This window comes from Hyperolius riggenbachi, chromosome 5 (assembly GCF_040937935.1).
Source record: "Hyperolius riggenbachi isolate aHypRig1 chromosome 5, aHypRig1.pri, whole genome shotgun sequence".
NCBI lineage: Eukaryota > Metazoa > Chordata > Amphibia > Anura > Hyperoliidae > Hyperolius > Hyperolius riggenbachi.
In genome coordinates, this window is record NC_090650.1 from 361,947,706 (window position 1) to 361,965,467 (window position 17,762).

The 17,762-nt window shown below is 45.2% G+C and overlaps 1 protein-coding gene across 1 annotated transcript in view; it reads right to left on the minus strand.

The window, feature by feature from the left end:
- SBSPON (somatomedin B and thrombospondin type 1 domain containing) overlaps window positions 1-17,762 on the minus strand; it is a 28,494-nt gene that overhangs the window by 3,639 nt on the left and 7,093 nt on the right. Inside the window, exons 2-4 of the mRNA XM_068237506.1 lie at window positions 12,220-12,414; window positions 10,555-10,645; window positions 1,419-1,595 (exon numbers count right to left, since the gene is read on the minus strand). Coding sequence (XP_068093607.1) covers window positions 1,419-1,595; window positions 10,555-10,645; window positions 12,220-12,414 — 463 coding nt within the window. The remainder of the gene's footprint in view (window positions 1-1,418; window positions 1,596-10,554; window positions 10,646-12,219; window positions 12,415-17,762) is intronic.

The following is a 17,762-nucleotide window of genomic DNA, read 5'->3' on the forward strand; positions in this document are numbered from 1 at the left end:
GCAAAGTGCTAGAATCAGAAAGCAGAAAGAGGGAGAGGACAAACTGCCAGAAACAAAGATCAGAGAGAGCAAAGTGCCAGAAACAAGAGCAGAGAGAGAGCAAAATACCATAAACAAGGGCAGAGAGAAAGCTTAAAGTGTGGGAAACAAGAGCAGTGAGAGTACACAAAGTGCCAGAAAAAAAGTGCAGTGAGAGTGAAAAGTACCAGAAACAAGGATTAGGGAGAACACAATGCCAGAAACAAGAGCAGAGAGAGTGCAGGAAGCAAAGAGCAGAGAGGGCACAAAATGCCAGAAACTAATAGCAGAGAGAGCAAAATGCCAGAAACTAGAGCTGAGAGCAAAGTTCCAGAAACCAAGCAGATAGAAAGCAAAGTTCCCGAAACAAAGAGCAGAGAGAATGCACAGAGTGCAAGAAGCAAAGCGAGAGTAAGTGCTAGAAACAAGAACAGAGAGAGAGGGGAAAGTGCCAGAAATGCAGAGAGAGAGAAAATTGCCAGAAACAAAGAGCAGAGCTAGCACACAGATTGCAAGAAGCAAAGAGCAGAGAGAGAGAGAGCACAGAGTGCCAGAAACAACAGCAGAGAGAGAGAGAGCAAAGTGCCAGAAACAGAGCAGAGAGTGAGTGTAAAGTGCCAGAAACAGAGCAGAGAGAGAGAGTGTAAAGTGCCAGAAACAGAGCAGAGAGGGAGTGTAAAGTGCCAGAAAGAAAGAGTAGATAGAAAGAAAAAAATTGCCAGATAGAGGGAGAACATAGGGGCAGACAGACACAGTGGAATGTGCTAGAGAGAGGGGGAGAGAGGGAAAAGTGGCAGAAAGAGTTCAAACCACAAGATAGATAAAGGTGGCAAAAACAGAGATTGGGAGAGCAAGGTAGCAAGGAACAAAGTACCCTTTAACCACTTAACGACCAGCTAACGCCTATAGGCGTCAGCAGGTCTTAAGTGGGTTACCATGGAAACGGCCGCTCGATCGAGCGGCCTTTCCATGTCAGTTCACGGAGGGTGTCTCCGTGAACAGCCGGAGAGCCACCGATCGCGGCTCGCCGGCAAAATGTAAACACGCAGGGAAGAAATCCCCCTAGTGGGGAAAAAAGGGGGGAAGTCTGATCGCCCTGCTGTATTCACGATCTGTGCTGCGGGCTGCAGAGCCCACGCAGCACAGATCTCTAAAACACAGCCCGGTCCTTAAGTGGTTAATTATAACTATATAAAGAATGAAAAAGGGCTTTGCTATGGTCTTTAGCCTTGCTTTATCTTCTTCTAGTCCGAACCCAAAAGCAATGTTTCTCCACATGTGGTCAAAGTACCATTGGTGGGACATGGCATAGTGAAATCCTATGCAAAACTGCTTTGTGGCAGAATATACTCACTTTAACGTCAGTCATTAGCATATATTATAAAAGGATGATAACTCACTCATTGGCATCACTGCCATCTCCATAACATCGATGATTCCTAATGTTCATAGCAGGGTTCTGGCACGCCACACAAACTGTGTACCCTTCCCGCAGGTAAAGCATCCAGCGAGCGTGCTGGCGGTCCTCCAACAAGCAGCCTGGAGACAAAGATTCAACCCGAAATTCCACACAGTACCTGCAAGAGGTCATTGAGAAACAACTATTCACCCTTCAGAACATTTATCTCAAGAATTTCCTGATCACAAGCTGTATGTAGAAACATCATTAAAGGGAAATGATTCTTCTTTCCATTATAATTTACAATCAGCTAAGGGTTTCTATAACTGACTTTACCACTCTTCTTTGTAATCTTAGAAAAGGTATTCCTCTAAGAATACTTTCCAGAAATGGGTGTGTTTGATTTTGGCACCACAGGATTGAGCTAGAGGGCCCAATAATTGTTAATGCAATTGGCGATACTCTATTTCAAGAATGTGATGCTGTTTTTGTCAGGGATTTCACTGCACTTTCCTCGTCAACCTTCCCAGTGAGTCCTCAGTGTTAGGCAGAGGTGTAGCTAGGGTTTTCAACACCCGGGGACATAGTCGGTTTTTGCACCCCCCTCTGGACAAAATGGGTGTGACCACACATCAGAATGTGGTTGTGGTCATGGGTCGAGTCAAATGTCATTTAGATAGCCATATGTGCCTCATTACCCCATTCAGATAGCCAGATGTGCCTCATTACCCCATTCAGATAGCCAGATGTGCCTCATTACCCCATTCAGATAGCCAGATGTGCCCCCCTCTTCCCCCGTCTAGATAGCCTGATGTGCCCCCCTTTAAAGGGAACCAGAGAGGAACGTTAAGAAAAAATAGAACAAGCTTTTATACATGCCTGGGGCTTCTTCCAGCCCCATAAGCCTGGATCGCTCCCACGCCGCCATCCTCCGCTTCCTGTATCGGCGGTACTGGGTCCCGTCATTGCCGCAAGTCGGCCGGCAGACGCGGCCAATTGTCCGCATCACAGGGGCTCCCTCCATGTATGTAAGCATGAGGCTGCGCAGTAGGCAGCCTCATGCGTACGTAGATGGAGGGAGCCCCGTGTGATGCAGACATTTGGCCGCGTCTGCCGGCCGACTTGCGGATCCAGGCAGCAGAGGACGACAGCGTGGGAGCGATCCGTGCGTATGGGGCTGGAGGAAGCCCCAGGTATGTATAAAAGCTTCCCCCAACGTCTCTGGTTCCCTTTAACCACTTGAGGACCTAGGGCTTTACCCCCCTTAAAGTGACTCTGTAACAAAAATTACAACGTTTTTTCTACCATCCTACAAGTTCCTAAACCTATTCTAATCTGTTCTGGCTCACTGCAGCACTTTGTACTATCACGGTCTCTGTAATAAATCAATGTATCTTTCCCCTGTCAGACTTGTCGGCCTGTGTCTGGAAGGCTGCCAACTCTTCCGTGCTGGTCTGTTCCTCTATGCACACTCCAGTGTGTGTTTTATTTACATAAGCCAGCAGCTTCTCTGCTATCTTATCAGTGATAGAAGAGAGCTGGATAAAAATCCTCCTCTGTTAGGCTGTGAAAGTAGCTGGCTGACACATACTGAGGAATTACAAACACAGGCACAGGCAGAGCTGTCTGCAGGAAGCCTGTAATGTTCAGTGCATGAGAGAAGAAGTGGACAGAAGGTAAACACACAAATGATCTTTTGAGATTCAAAAGGAAAGCTGTATACAGCCTGCTTGTGTATGGATGTATTTTCCATGTGTGGACATATTGTACATCAATCTACTTCCTGTTTTGGTGGCCATTTTGTTTGTTTATAAACAAACTTTTTAAAACTGTTTTTGACTACTTTTAATGCGGCGAGGAGCGGCGAAATTGTGACAGAGGGTAATAGGAGATGTCCCCTAACACATTGGTATGTTTACTTTTGTGCGATTTTAACAATACAGATTCTCTTTAAGGACCGGCCACTTTTTTTCCATTCAGACCACTGCAGCTTTCACGGTTTATTGCTCGCTCATACAACCTACCACCTAAATGAATTTTGGCTCCTTTTCTTGTCACTAATAAAGCTTTCTTTTGGTGCTATTTGATTGCTATTTGATTGCTCCTGCGATTTTTACTTTTTATTATAATCATCAAAAAAGACATGAATTTTGGCAAAAAAAATGATTTTTTTAACTTTCTGTGCTGACATTTTTGAAATAAAGTAAAATTTCTGTATACATGCAGCGCGAAAAATGTGGACAAACATGTTTTTGATTAAGAAAAACCCATTCAGCCTATATTTATTGGTTTGGGTAAAAGTTATAGCGTTTACAAACTATGGTGCAAAAAGTGAATTTTCCCATTTTCAAGCATCTATGACTTTTCTGACCGCCTGTCATGTTTCATGAGGGGCTAGAATTCCAGGATAGTATAAATACCCCCCAAATGACCCCATTTTGGAAAGAAGACATCCCAAAGTATTCACTGAGAGGCATAGTGAGTTCATAGAAGATATTATTTTTTTGTCACAAGTAAGCGGAAAATGACACTTTGTGACAAAAAAAAAAATCTACTTCTTCTAACTTGCACCAAAAAAAATGAAATCTGCCATGGACTCACCATGACCCTCTCTGAATACCTTGAAGTGTCTACTTTCCAAAATGGGGTCATTTGTGGGGTGTGTTTACTGTCCTCACATTTTGGGGGGTGCTAATTTGTAAGCACCCCTGTAAAGCCTAAAGGTGCTCATTGGACTTTGGGCCACTTAGCGCAGTTAAGGTGCAAAAAAGTGCCACACATGTGGTATTGCCGTACTCAGTAGAAGTAGTATAATGTGTTTTGGGGTGTATTTTTACACATACCGATGCTGGGTGGGAGAAATATCTCTGTAAATGACAATTTTTTAATTTTTTTTACACACAATTGTCCATTTACAGAGATCTTTCTCCCACTCAGCATGGATATGTGTAAAAATACACCCCAAAACACATTATACTACTTCTCCTGAGTACGGCGATACCACATGTGTGACTTTTTTGCACCCTAACTGCGCTAAGGGGCCCAAAGTCCAATGAGTACCTTTAGGATTTCACAGGTCATTTTCAGACATTTGTTTTCAAGACTACTCCTCACGGTTTAGGGCCCCTAAAATGCTAGGACAGTATAGGAACCCCACAAATGACCCCATTTTAGAAAGAAGACACCCCAAGGTATGCCGTTAGTAGTACGGTGAGTTCATAGAAGATTTTATTTTTTGTCACAAGTTAGCGGAAAATTACACTTTCTGAAAAAAAACAATAAAAATCAATTTCCGCTAACTTGTGACAAAAAATAAAATCTTCTATGAACTCACCGTACTACTAACAGAATACCTTGGGGTGTCTTCTTTCTAAAAATGGATTCATTTGTGGGGTTCCTATACTGTCCTGGCATTTTAGGGGCCCTAAACCATGAGGAGTAGTCTTGAAACAAAATTTCTCAAAATGACCTGTGAAATCCTAAAGGTACTCATTGGACTTTGGGCCCCTTAGCGCAGTTAGGGTGCAAAAAAGTGCCACACATGTGGTATCGCCGTACTCAGGAGAAGTAGTGCAATGTGTTTTGGGGTGTATTTTTACACATACCCATGCTGGGTGGGAGAAATAACTCTGTAAATGGACAATTGTGTGTAAAAAAATCAAAAGATTGTCATTTACAGAGGTATTTCTCCCACCCAGTATGGGTATGTGTAAAAATACACCCCAAAACACATTATACTACTTCTCCCGAGTACGGAAATACCACATGTGTGGCACTTTTTTGCACCCTAACTGCGCTAAGGGGCCCAAAGTCCAATGAGTACCTTTAGGATTTCACAGGTCATTTTTGTTTCAAGACTTCTCCTCACGGTTTAGGGCCCCTAAAATGCCAGGGCAGTATAGGAACCCCACAAATGACCCCATTTTAGAAAGAAGACACCCCAAGGTATTCCGTTAGGAGTATGGTGAGTTCATAGAAGTTTTTATTTTTTTGTCACAAGTTAGCAGAAATTGATTTTAATTGTTTTTTTTCACAAAGTGTCATTTTCCACTAACTTGTGACAAAAAATAAAATCTTCTATGAACTCGCCATACTCCTAACGGAATACCTTTGGGTGTCTTCTCTCTAGAATGGGGTCATTTGTGGTGTTCCTATACTGCCCTGGCATTTTAGGGGCCCTAAACCGTGAGGAGTAGTCTTGAAACCAAATGTCGCAAAATGACCTGTGAAATCCTAAAGGTACTCATTGGACTTTGGGCCCCTTAGCATATTTAGGGTGTAAAAAAGTGCCACACATGTGGTACCGCCGTACTCAGGAGAAGTAGTATAATGTGTTTTGGGGTGTATTTTTACACATACCCATGCTGGGTGGGAGAAATATCTCTGTAAATGACAATTGTTTGATTTTTTTTTACACACAATTGTCCATTTACAGAGAGATTTCTCCCACCCAGCATGGGTATGTGTAAAAATACACCCCAAAACACATTATACTACTTCTCTTGAGTACGGCGGTACCACATGTGTGACACTTTTTTGCAGCCTAGGTGCGCTAAGGGGCCCAACGTCCTATTCACAGGTCATTTTGAGGCATTTGTTTTCTAGACTACTCCTCGTGGTTTAGGGCCCCTAAAATGCCAGGGCAGTATAGGAACCCCACAAGTGACCCCATTTTAGAAAGAAGACACCCCAAGGTATTCCGTTTGGTGTATGGCGAGTTCATAGAAGATTTTATTTTTTGTCACAAGTTAGTGAAAAATGACACTTTGTGAAAAAAAAAACAATAAAAATCAATTTCCGCTAACTTTTGACAAAAAATAAAATCTTCTATGAACTCGTCATACACCTAACAGAATACCTTGGGGTGTCTTTTTTTCTAAAATGGGGTCACTTGTGGGGTTCCTATACCGCCCTGGCATTTTAGGGGCCCAAAACCGTGAGTAGTCTGGAAACCAAATGTCTCAAAATGACTGTTCAGGGGTATAAGCATCTGCAAATTTTGATGACAGGTGGTCTATGAGGGGGCGAATTTTGTGGAACCGGTCATAAGCAGGGTGGCCTTTTAGATGACAGGTTGTATTGGGCCTGATCTGATGAATAGGAGTTCTAGGGGGGTGACAGGAGGTGATTGATGGGTGTCTCAGGGGGTGGTTAGAGGGGAAAATAGATGAAATCAATGCACTGGGGAGGTGATCGGAAAGGGGTCTGAGGGGGATCTGAGGGTTTGGCCGAGTGATCAGGAGCCCACACGGGGCAAATTAGGGCCTGATCTGATGGGTAGGTGTGCTAGGGGGTGACAGGAGGTGATTGATGGGTGTCTCAAGGTGTGATTAGAGGGGGGAATAGATGCAAGCAATGCATTGGCGAGGTGATCAGGACTGGGGTCTGAGGGCGTTCTGAGGGTGTGGGCGGGTGATTGAGTGCCCTAGGGGCAGATAGGGGTCTAATCTGATAGGTAGCAGTGACAGGGGGTGATTGATAGGTAATTAGTGGGTGTTTAGGGTGGAGAACAGATGTAAACACTGCACTTGGGAGGTGATCGGACGTCGGATCTGCGGGCGATCTATTGGTGTGGGTGGGTGATCAGATTGCCCGCAAGGGGCAGGTTAGGGACTGATTGATGGGTGGCAGTGACAGGGGGTGATTGATGGGTGGCAGTGACAGGGGGTGATTGATGGGTGATTGATAGGTGATTGACAGGTGATTGACAGGTAATTAGTGGGTTATTACAGGGGAGAACAGATGTAAATATTGCACTGGCGAATTGATAAGGGGGGGTCTAAGGGCAATCTGAGCATGTAGGCGGGTGATTGGGTGCCCGCAAGAGGCAGATTAGGGTCTGATCTGATGGGTAACAGTGACAGGTGGTGATAGGGGGTGATTGATGGGTAATTAGTGGGTGTTTAGGGTAGAGAATAGATGTAAATACTGCACTTGGGAGGTGATCGGACCTCGGATCTGCGGACAATCTATTGGTGTGGGTGGGTGATCAGATTGCCCGCAAGGGGCAGGTTAGGGGCTGATTGATGGGTGGCAGTGACAGGGGGTGATTGATGGGTGATTGACGGGTGATTGACGGGTGATTGACAGGTGATCAGGGGGATAGATGCATACAGTACACAGGGGGGGGGGTCTGGGGAGAATCTGAGGGGTGGGGGGGTGATCAGGAGGAGGCAGGGGGGAGGGAGGGGGGGATAAAAAAAATAGCGTTGACAGATAGTGACAGGGAGTGATTGATGGGTGATTAGGGGGGTGATTGGGTGCGCAAACAGGGGTCTGGGGGGTGGGCAGGGGGGGTCCTGATGGGTGCTGTGGGCGATCTGGGGCGGGGGGGGGAAATCAGTGTGCTTGGGTGCAGACTAGGGTGGCTGCAGCCTGCCCTGGTGGTCCCTCGGACACTGGGACCACCAGGGCAGGAGGCAGCCTGTATAATACACTTTGTAAACATTACAAAGTGTATTATACACTTTGTATGCGGCGATCGCGGACTTAACATCCCGCCGGCGCTTCCGTATGGCCGGCGGGATGTTGCGGCGGGTGAGCGGCGCCAGGCGGAGGCGGAGTATCGCGTCACGGATGACGCGATCGCTCCGCCCATGCCCCTACAAGGACCGCCGCCTTTGGGCATGAGCTGGTCCTTGTGGGGTCCACTTCCGGACCGCCTAACGCACAGAGGTGGTTAATACCCTTTTTCTGCTGCTGTTAATGCTTCTGCACTCCTCTGTAGAAGGAAGGAGAGAAGCAGGGGCACTTCGGGTAGCCAGCAAGCCACCTGCACACGGGGGTGCAACAGCCGTGCTGAGCGCCCTCACAGTGCTGCGCCCAGGGACATATGTCCCCCCTTGCCCACACATAGCTACACCTCTGGTGTTAGGAACCACCAGGGGGAGGGGGCGGGGTCAGTGCCAAGGGGATCAGTTCATGTAAGGCATTGGGGAGGGGCCAGTGTTATGGTAAGGTTAGGTGATAGTAAAAATATTGGTAAAGATTACTGATATTTTACTATCAGAATTAGCTAGTAGAATATCAGTAATTTTACCAATATTCTACTAGCGGCTACTACATGACCCCTGTGATGAGCTGCAGTAGTGATGACCCAAACAGTTCGCCAGCGCGCAGTTCCCGGCGAATTTGGGCTGTTTGCCGTTCGCATTTAATGCTATCTTTTTTTGTCAGAAGTTTGCATTCACATTCTTTCCATTAAAGTCAATGGCCTCTAACTTTAGCGGTTAATAGAAAAGCCCCCGTACTTGCTAGAAACACCAAATTTGCAGGGTATGTTAAAGTGAACCTCCGGACTAAAAATCTACTCAGCAGAACTGAAAAGGCTTGGTGTTTCTTTAACAGTTTCACAGCATCAGAACTTTGTTTTTCTTACCAAAGCATAATTTTTAGCTGCATTTTTAACTAAGCTCCACCCATCAAAGAAAAAAAGCCTTGGCTTTTTTTCCCTGATGCTGTGCAGAGCATGATGGGATTTCCTATGTTGTTATTCACGTTGCTTAGCAACTGGGAGAGGTGCTCAGGACACAGGACAGTTGAAACTGTATCTCATGCTCCCTGTCACCTCCTTTCAACCAAAAAGATGGATGCCATCATGAAATCAAACATTTGCTTGTTCTTTTAAAACAGTGTGGGTAAGAGATTATATGACCTATCTATTTTAATTAACATAACTAATGTAACTTAATGACAGTATGTTTGTTTAGGCTGGAGTTCCTCTTTAACCACCTTAGCGGTATGGACGAGCTCAGCTCGTCCATTACCGCCAGAGGGTGCCGCTCAGGCCCTGCTGGGCCGATTTTGTTCAAATAAAAAGCAGCACACGCAGCCGGCACTTTGCCAGCCGCGTGTGCTGCCTGATCCCCGCCGCTCTGCGGCAATCCGCCGCGAGCAGCGGCGAAAGAGGGTCCCCCCAGCCGCTCGAGCCCTGCGCAGCCGGAACAAATAGTTCCGGCCAGCGCTAAGGGCTGGATCGGAGGCGGCTGACGTCAGGACGTCGGCTGACGTCCATGACGTCACTCCGCTCGTCGCCATGGCGACGAGGAAAGCCAAACAAGGAAGGCTGCTCATTGCAGCCTTCCTTGTTACTTATGCTTGCCGGAGGCGATCGGAAGAACGCCTCCGGAGCGCCCTCTAGTGGGCTTTCATGCAGCCAACTTTCAGTTGGCTGCATGAAATAGTTTTTTTTTAATTAAAAAAAAACCCTCCCGCAGCCGCCCTGGCGATCTCAATAGAACGCCAGGGTGGTTAAGGAGGACGGTGGGAACAAGAAGATTTTTTTTTTCAAAAAGACCTTTTTGAAAAAACAAATTCCTCTTGTTTCCACCGTCCTCCTTAACATACCCTGCAAATTTGGTGTTTCTAGCAAGTGCGGGGCTTTGCTATTAACTACTAAAGTCGGTGGCCATTAAACTATAAAAATAACCATTAAAAAAGTCTTTGCGCAAAATACAAATTTTTCAGTGACTATTTCGCAGCTGAGCCTCCTCCACCATGCCACTGTCTGGGTTTCGGGAAACTTTTTACACCTTTTTTTAAAGAAATTGTGGCTGCAGAGATGCCCTGAAAGTTTTGAAGTTCGCCTACCCATTAACGTCTATGGAGTCAGCCGCGAACTGCCGGTTAGCGAACGTTTGTGGAAAATTCGCAAATGTGTTTGTGAATGCAAAATTTGATGTTCACTCCATCACTATGGGGGAGAGTATCACAACGTGGTAAGTGTGAAAGAGACCTTTCTCAGAGCCTTTCTTACAGATACGGGATTGAGGGATTCTGGCTCCAGCCAATAAGTCTGAATGTCTGATCAGGGGCGTAACTAGACTTAATAGGGGCCCTGCAAAAATGATAGCATGGGGCCCCCTTGGTCCCCAAACTCTATGAGGGTCACGTGATCTGGAGCTGGCAAATGGCTGCAGAGATTTTACTGCTGTGAAGCAGTGCCTGGAAGCAGGTAAAAAAAAATTACACACGCTCCTGCAAACGTTTTTTGTGAGCAAACAGGAAGGTTTTTTTGCAAATTGGCAGCACTTGCGGTTGGGGAGGAGGAGGGGCCCCCAAAGCCTCTGGGCCCCCCTGCGGTGGGAGGGATTGCAGGGGTGATTGCTACGCCCATGTGTCTGATGTAACATACTTACCCAGGGTCCTCTGTATGGGAAGCCCAGTCCGGAGACGCTGCACGCTTCCTTCTGGCTTTGTTGTACTCAAAAGTAGTGATGAAAGCCGGCACTGAGAATGAAGAAAAACGTAGTGTATCAATAACAAGTTCACATTGTACAACCGATTCCAAAAATGTTGTGTAAAATATAAATAAAAGCACTGCAGTGTGCAATGATTTGCAAATCGTGTGAACACTGTATTTCATTGAAAAAACAGTATATCAAATATAAAAACTGAGAAATGTTATTACTGTAATAAAAGCAATTTCTCTTTTTGAATTTGATGCTCAGTATGTTTTATGGGTGAATTGGACTACCCTATGAAGCATTACTGTTTTTGCCCTTCCATTTGAAAGGACTACTCCCAAATATATATATAACCTTTTGAATTTGATTTCAGCTGCACATTTTAACCACTTAAGTACCAGCAGTCTCTGCCCCCTTAAGGACCAGAGACCGCTAGTACAGAAAATGCAGAATTCCAACTCCGCACACACCCACCGCAACTGCCGTCACCTCCGCACGTCTCTATGACGGCAGAGTTCCTGTTACCCAGGCAGGAGCTGCTTTCATTGGCTCCTGACCATGTCTATCAATGTTAGCCAATGGGATTTGCTTACATTGATAGACACGGCCAGGAGCCAATGAGATCGGCTCCTGAGCAGCTCACAGGACTCTGCAGTCAAAGAGACTGGCAGGATGAGTGAGCTGCGATGGGAGAGGGTGGGGAGAGGGTGGGGAGAAAGCGGCGAGATCGTCAGGAGCGACAAAAACGACAGAAGCGCGCATCGGCAATAAGTTGAAAGCTACGCCCTGGCGGCCAGATCAGCATCAAAACAGGGCTTAGATTTCAATTAGCGTCATCCAAAAGTAGTTAAAAAAGTTAGGACAGAGACAACAATGATCTGGAGAAGTTCAGTGATTAATACATTTAAAAATTAAAAAAAAAAAAAAATTCACAACAGGTTTATTAGCAACAGGTCAATGACATGACTGGGTCGAAAAACAGGATTTCAGAGAGGCTGAGTCTATCAGAATAAAAAACATTGCATCAATTTAAAAATGTTGCCTCTCAAAGTAAAGGATTTCAACATCTTTAGTCTGTAACATCAATAAAACCAGACAATTCAGGTTCACTTCACAGCAACATAGGTTCCAGGGCCAATAAATGAGGTCAATTATCCCATGCTGGGACACAGACAGCATTATCAGTCGTTCATAACCCCTTTCCAGAATGTTTAAAACAAAAAAAAAATGTTGAAGTTCGGCTATAAGTGATAATTATGACTGGTTTAAATATACTTCTGTCTTGCAATGGCATAGGCAGAGATTAGGGGGCCTCCTCGCAGAACTTTCATGGGGCCATCAGATGCAGGCACTCTTGAGCAGTGTCACCTGCCCCTATTCTATGGACATGAGTCAATTGGGCAATTTACATTCTCATGCTATCTTGAATGCATATAGTCCATGCGCACCGAGACAAAGTGAGGGGGCAGGAAGTTAATAGTGAATACATCAAGTACCACCTGGCTGGGCCCCCTCTGCTCCAGGGCCCCATAGCAGCTGCTATGGCTGCTATGGCTGTTGCTACGCCCATGCTGTCTCAACTCTTGTAATTATTGTTATCGTTGTGTTTTACCATACCGTGTGACTGTCCACATTCAATGCCTTGCTGTGTAAAATACTCCAGACATCCAGCTTTCTCCTCCAGCCGGGGGCAGGGCTGGCCACCATTCTCCGCCTCCTGTAGCACTGGTCGCCGGCGCTCTCTGTAGGTTGGGCTGCACTGCTTTTCACAGCCGCTCCATTGGCTCCATTCACCAACAACACAGTCCCGAGCTGATGGAGTGAACACATCATAGCATTAATCAGAGTGTGGCAGAATTTATAGTGCTGGTGAAATAGTTAAAGCCCTAGAAAACCAAAAACTGAACAAGGCAGGATTCTAAATCAAGTTGGTCAATGAATATAAAACCATGTAAAGAAGCGAAAGTTTTAGCACCCAAAAAGCAAAAAAATGTATGATAACTAAGGTGATAAAGTCATGTGAAAGTTAAAGAGTACCTAAACTATAAATTATAGTTTTCTTTAAACCTAACAAATTGCCAAGATTATTAAATCTCACATAATAAGGTTTGTTTTTCTCACCCCCAGGATCTATATTCCACATGGTGTTCTTGAAATACCCGCCTCCTGTCTGAAATCAGATTCAGGAAATTGTGTTTTCCTTTCCAAACCATAGGTGCAAAGGATGCTGGGGGATTGATTTCATAACTCCACCCCCATGTCCTGCTCCCAGCCCGCAACCACTGTGAAAATGAATGTAATCTAATTCAGGCAGGCCGACAGACATGTGGAATGCGATTTATAGCAAACAGACATGATGAAACAAGCTGCAGCATTTCTCCTTTCTCTCCTCTCTCTTACACACTGTTAAAAGAGATGTAATTTGATCCAGACAGGCAGAGGGCAGGAGAGGGAGGGCCAGGGGAAGGCACCAGGCTGGGCGGTAAGACATAATGTGAGTCTATTCTATCCACTACCGTGTAACAGATGTAAACTTTATACGTTCATCTAACTGTACACATCGTAGTCTACATACCTGTATTGCCATTCAAACTTTTTAGGGCTGGAAGTAGTCTTTAAGTAAATTAAAAAGGACTTATTTTGAGTGCCCCTCACCCCCTATACACACAGACACACACACCTTTTTTCGTTTGGTTACAAAGCTCTGAAGATATTTTATAGTTGGGATGTAGAATAAGTAGGGAGAGCTTATTCACGAGATAGGTGTTGTGAATTACCCCCAAGTGTCCTGTATGGGAAGAGGGGAGACTTGTAGATCACAGGAAGTAGGTAATGAGCAATTGTAACGCCTCAATCTGCAAACAGGATAGTAGCCAGGCCCCAGGGGTCTGAAAGTGACCATTCAGTGGCTCCACTGATATATTCTGAAGCAAAAAAGTTTAATGAAAACACAGATGCTGTTCCTTCCTTACCATAACAAGATTTTCTTCTGTCTAATCAGTGGTGTGAATTCAAAACAAATGTACTGCCCAAAAATGTTACCACGCACAAACACGGCACTTCAATCAAAAGCAGCTGAAGTATCTGTTTCTTTCCGACAGTTTCTCTTTTAGCAAAAGTTTGAAGTGTAGAGAGAATTTAATAGAAATGTTTGTAATTAAAATGTTTGTTTATATGTCTAATTCAATGGCATCAAATCGAATCCTAAGACTGCCATCCGGGTGGGTACTACTAGGTCTGACATGTAGTCCCTCTACATACAGTCTGGCACTTCTTTTACCTCCTTGTTTGTCATTAGGCCCATAGCCAAAAGGAATCTTTTCTCTGCTGACAAACGTCTCATTCCATCAGTGGTCCCCACTCGTGCCTCTAGGTCCTGCCTTGTGCTACTCCCTTTCTCTGACTGCAACTCCCTTCCACAAGATAGCAGGAATCCACATGGGGACATCGCTCCAAAGGAGACAGAGACAGCAACAACAACAAAAAGATTTTTTTGTTGCCCAGCTTCCTCTCATTTCCTGTCTGTGATGCTACCAGTTTTCATACAAAAGTCACAAAATACCAAGGTCAGAAAGTGAGGGGAAAGCCCTCCAGTGGTCATGCTGACAAAATCCCTTTACATGTCTCTGTGTTTTTTTACTCTGACTGCTACTTCCAAGTGTCTGTAGTTGAATCATGCAGTGTTTTGGGGAGCGTGCGCACTATGGGGATTGGTGAAATCAGTACAGTTGCTGAGGCTGCAGAAGAGGGAGAGATGTGTGCTGTCCTTACTCAAATGAGCCTTGGACCCCATCAGAACTTTGATATGGGACCCCATGGCTATTTCTGCCCTCAAGCTGCCTGTAGATGGGCAACATGTTGGCTAAAGAGCTATCACTCTCACCTTGCAATAGTGGGGCACCTTGTATGATTTCCATCCAAGAAAGGAATATTAAGTCTGCACTCCAAGCAATTAGGTATGTGCACATAAATATAGCATTGGGTTCACCCCAAACAACATTCCCCTTTGTCCTTACGGAAGAACAATGATTTCCACCCAAAACACTACCTGCACAGAGTTTGTATGATTTCCCCTTGTTTGCGTGTGCTTTCTCGGGGCACTATTAGGTACATCCCAAGAACATACCGTCTTCCACCAAAATTGACCTTATACTATGGTAGTGGCATACGCAGTAGCATAGCTGTAGGAGGTGTAGAGGTTGCATCCTTACTGGGGTCCCTGAATCAGAGGGGTCCTTCAACAGCTGTGCAGCACTTTATTGATGCTATGCTAATATTGACCACCTCTATATGTGCTATTAAGAGGTAAACATTAACAAGCTGTTCTCCTCTCTTTCTTACAAATATCTAAGGCCCGATTCACATTAGCGTTTTTTTCCGGAACATAACTGGAACGTATACTGTACAAATGGAACGGATGTGAATAGATCCAATTTTAATCTATGGATCCATTCACATGTGTCCGTTGGTACGGATACGTTCCGTACGTTCCGGTCCCAGACCTAAAAATTGCTGCAGGCCCTAATTTTCCGGACCGTTCTGCTTAGCGGAACGGATCCGGACAAAAATGCTGCAGCATTGGGGCAATGGAAAATGGAACACTTCTTCACACTAGTGAAGAAACGGACCATTCCATGGGGGATGGGGTCATGGCCCAACGCAAATCTAGCAACGGGAGGGCGAGGGGAGGGTGCAGCACCCGAGCGGGCGGGTGAGGAAGGTTTTTATACATACCTAATCTTCTGTAGCAGCCGGCGGTAGAGGCTTCCGTCTTCTTCCGTGTCATGTGACTACATGACGCGTCATGTGACTAGTCACATGACACGCTGTGTAGTCACAGCGGAAGAAGTGGAAGCCTCTACCGCCGGCTGCTATGGAAAATTAAGTATGTATTGTCGAGTGAAAATGGATCTGATCAATCATTGATCAGATCCATTTTCACTATGTGAACAGGGCCACGGACTGAGCCATCTGGATCCGATTAAGCGGAGACCGGATCCGCTAACCGGATCATTTTGGCTCACAACGCAGATGTGAACTGGGCCTAACACTGTGACTGTCGGTAGCAGGTTTTGGTGCTCCATAATAATTGTTATGTATAGAGTGCTAGTGGGGGCCCAATGTAAAACTCATGCCGGGGCGCATAGCTTGACTGTAACTACAGTAGGAATGTTAGATTTGGAGCTCTTCTGAGCAGGCCAGTTTCTGGGCATAGGCAATGCAGACAGAGGCCTAGGGGCACCTCGGCTGATACTACTCCATTTATCCTCTTCCTTTCCCTCTCCATAATGTATGTATGTGTATGTTATGGTGGGGGGTGAGGGGGGGCAGGTTGCTGTGCCTGGGACCCCAAAAAAGGTTAGAAATGGCCCTGCTTCTGAGGAACAGTTAGCACCATGACTATGAACTCTGTAAGCTGTTGTATAAAATAGTGATGATATATCAGCCCCTTGACTCATGTCATAAATATGTTAAGTTAGTGGAGATACTTCTTGATGAAAAGCTGATCCTCACAATCTGTCATTCACATGCAGTCTGTGACGTTTATAGATATATTAAGGATTCAGCCAAGAGCCTTTGTTGTTGGCACCTCCCTCTCTGCCGCCACCTTATTTTGACTGCTTTACAATTTGTGGATTTAGAACACAGCAAATTCTTCTCATCTTGTCAGGCTGAAACTCTTCTAACAGCTTCCAGCGAAGCTTCATCTAATCCTCTGCCAAGATTTTTCTGTGTCATTTTACAGCACTGTCAAAAAAAAACACTAGCCAGTTGTGCAATAGTGGATAGTAATGCAGTCCTCCTCTGTACACATGTTATGTACCATTACACAACTGTGCAGCACTGTACATTAGCAGACTGCTCTGCAGTGCTTCAGTCTCACATACATTACCCATAACTCCTTCTGCAGACACTCTCTATTCCTGCTCCCTCTACCTTATATAGATGTCCCTCTTTTATGTGTGATGTTCAGGTCTGCATAAGTAAATGTACTGCTTAACCACTTAAGTACCAGCGGTCTCTGCCTCTTTAAGGACCAGAGACCGCTGGTACAGAAACTGCGGAATCCTGACAAATCGCCGCACATACAACCACCGCCGCACGTCGGGAACCTGGGCCACCCACTCTGCCGTCATGTGATTATAAGCTATTCCTGACTGTCACCTATAAACCGTGCCGAGGGTTCATGGACTTCTTTTTAACATTTTAAAATCTTCTGAAAAGTCAGGGGTCGTCTTATATGCCGAGTGTCATTGATGCCGGGTGATACGCCCTATCCTGTTACCGACTCTCAGATCTCGCTGCTATGGACTGTAGTGAAGTGGGGCAGGCGCACATGTGTGAGATCTAAGAGGCAGAGAAGGAGGTAAATAGGATACAAGGGCGGGCCAGACAGGTGAAAGAGGCGTGTTTTATGGGCACAGCATGATCTATTCTTCCATACCGCTCTGATAAACAGGTAGACAAGGAAAGCTGACCAATCCACTTAGGAGAGGGAGAGTTGACCAATCCAACCAGTCAATCACCTATATACTGTTATATACTGGGTACCACGTACAGTACATCACATCACCAGTATCTGTTCACACATAGCACCAGTATATGTTTTTTTTTTATTTTTATTTGGTGTGCGCTGGAAGAGGGGTAGTCTTTTAGGGCGAGTATATCCCAAACTCTATATTTTAACTGGAAAAGTTGGGGGGTTGTGTTTTATGCCCAGTCGTCTTATACGCCGGAATATACAGGTATATGGATTTTACATAGTAGTTTATTGTTTTCAATTAGTCTTTTTAGTAGACCCTCAAGTACATAGCTATTGGTACCTTTGGCAGAAATGTTTTTTTACTCATAAAACATTTTTTTCTAGCCTTTTGTTTTTTCTAGAATTCTCTTACTGTTTTCGGGTAGACCTTAAATGTATTGAAACAGGCTCCAAGAAGCCAGCTCTTCAATTTTGCCAGCTGATCCTCCTCTTTGTCCTAATGTTCCCTTACAAATTAATTACAGTCAATTTTCCTCTTCAGTCCATTATGCAATCCCTTCGTACGTACACCAGATGGATCTCGGCTAAGAATCCAGCATGTGTACAGGGCTCCCCTGAGCCTGTTTACAGAACCAGCTATATTTGGCATCTGATATGTGATGTCACTTCCTCAATC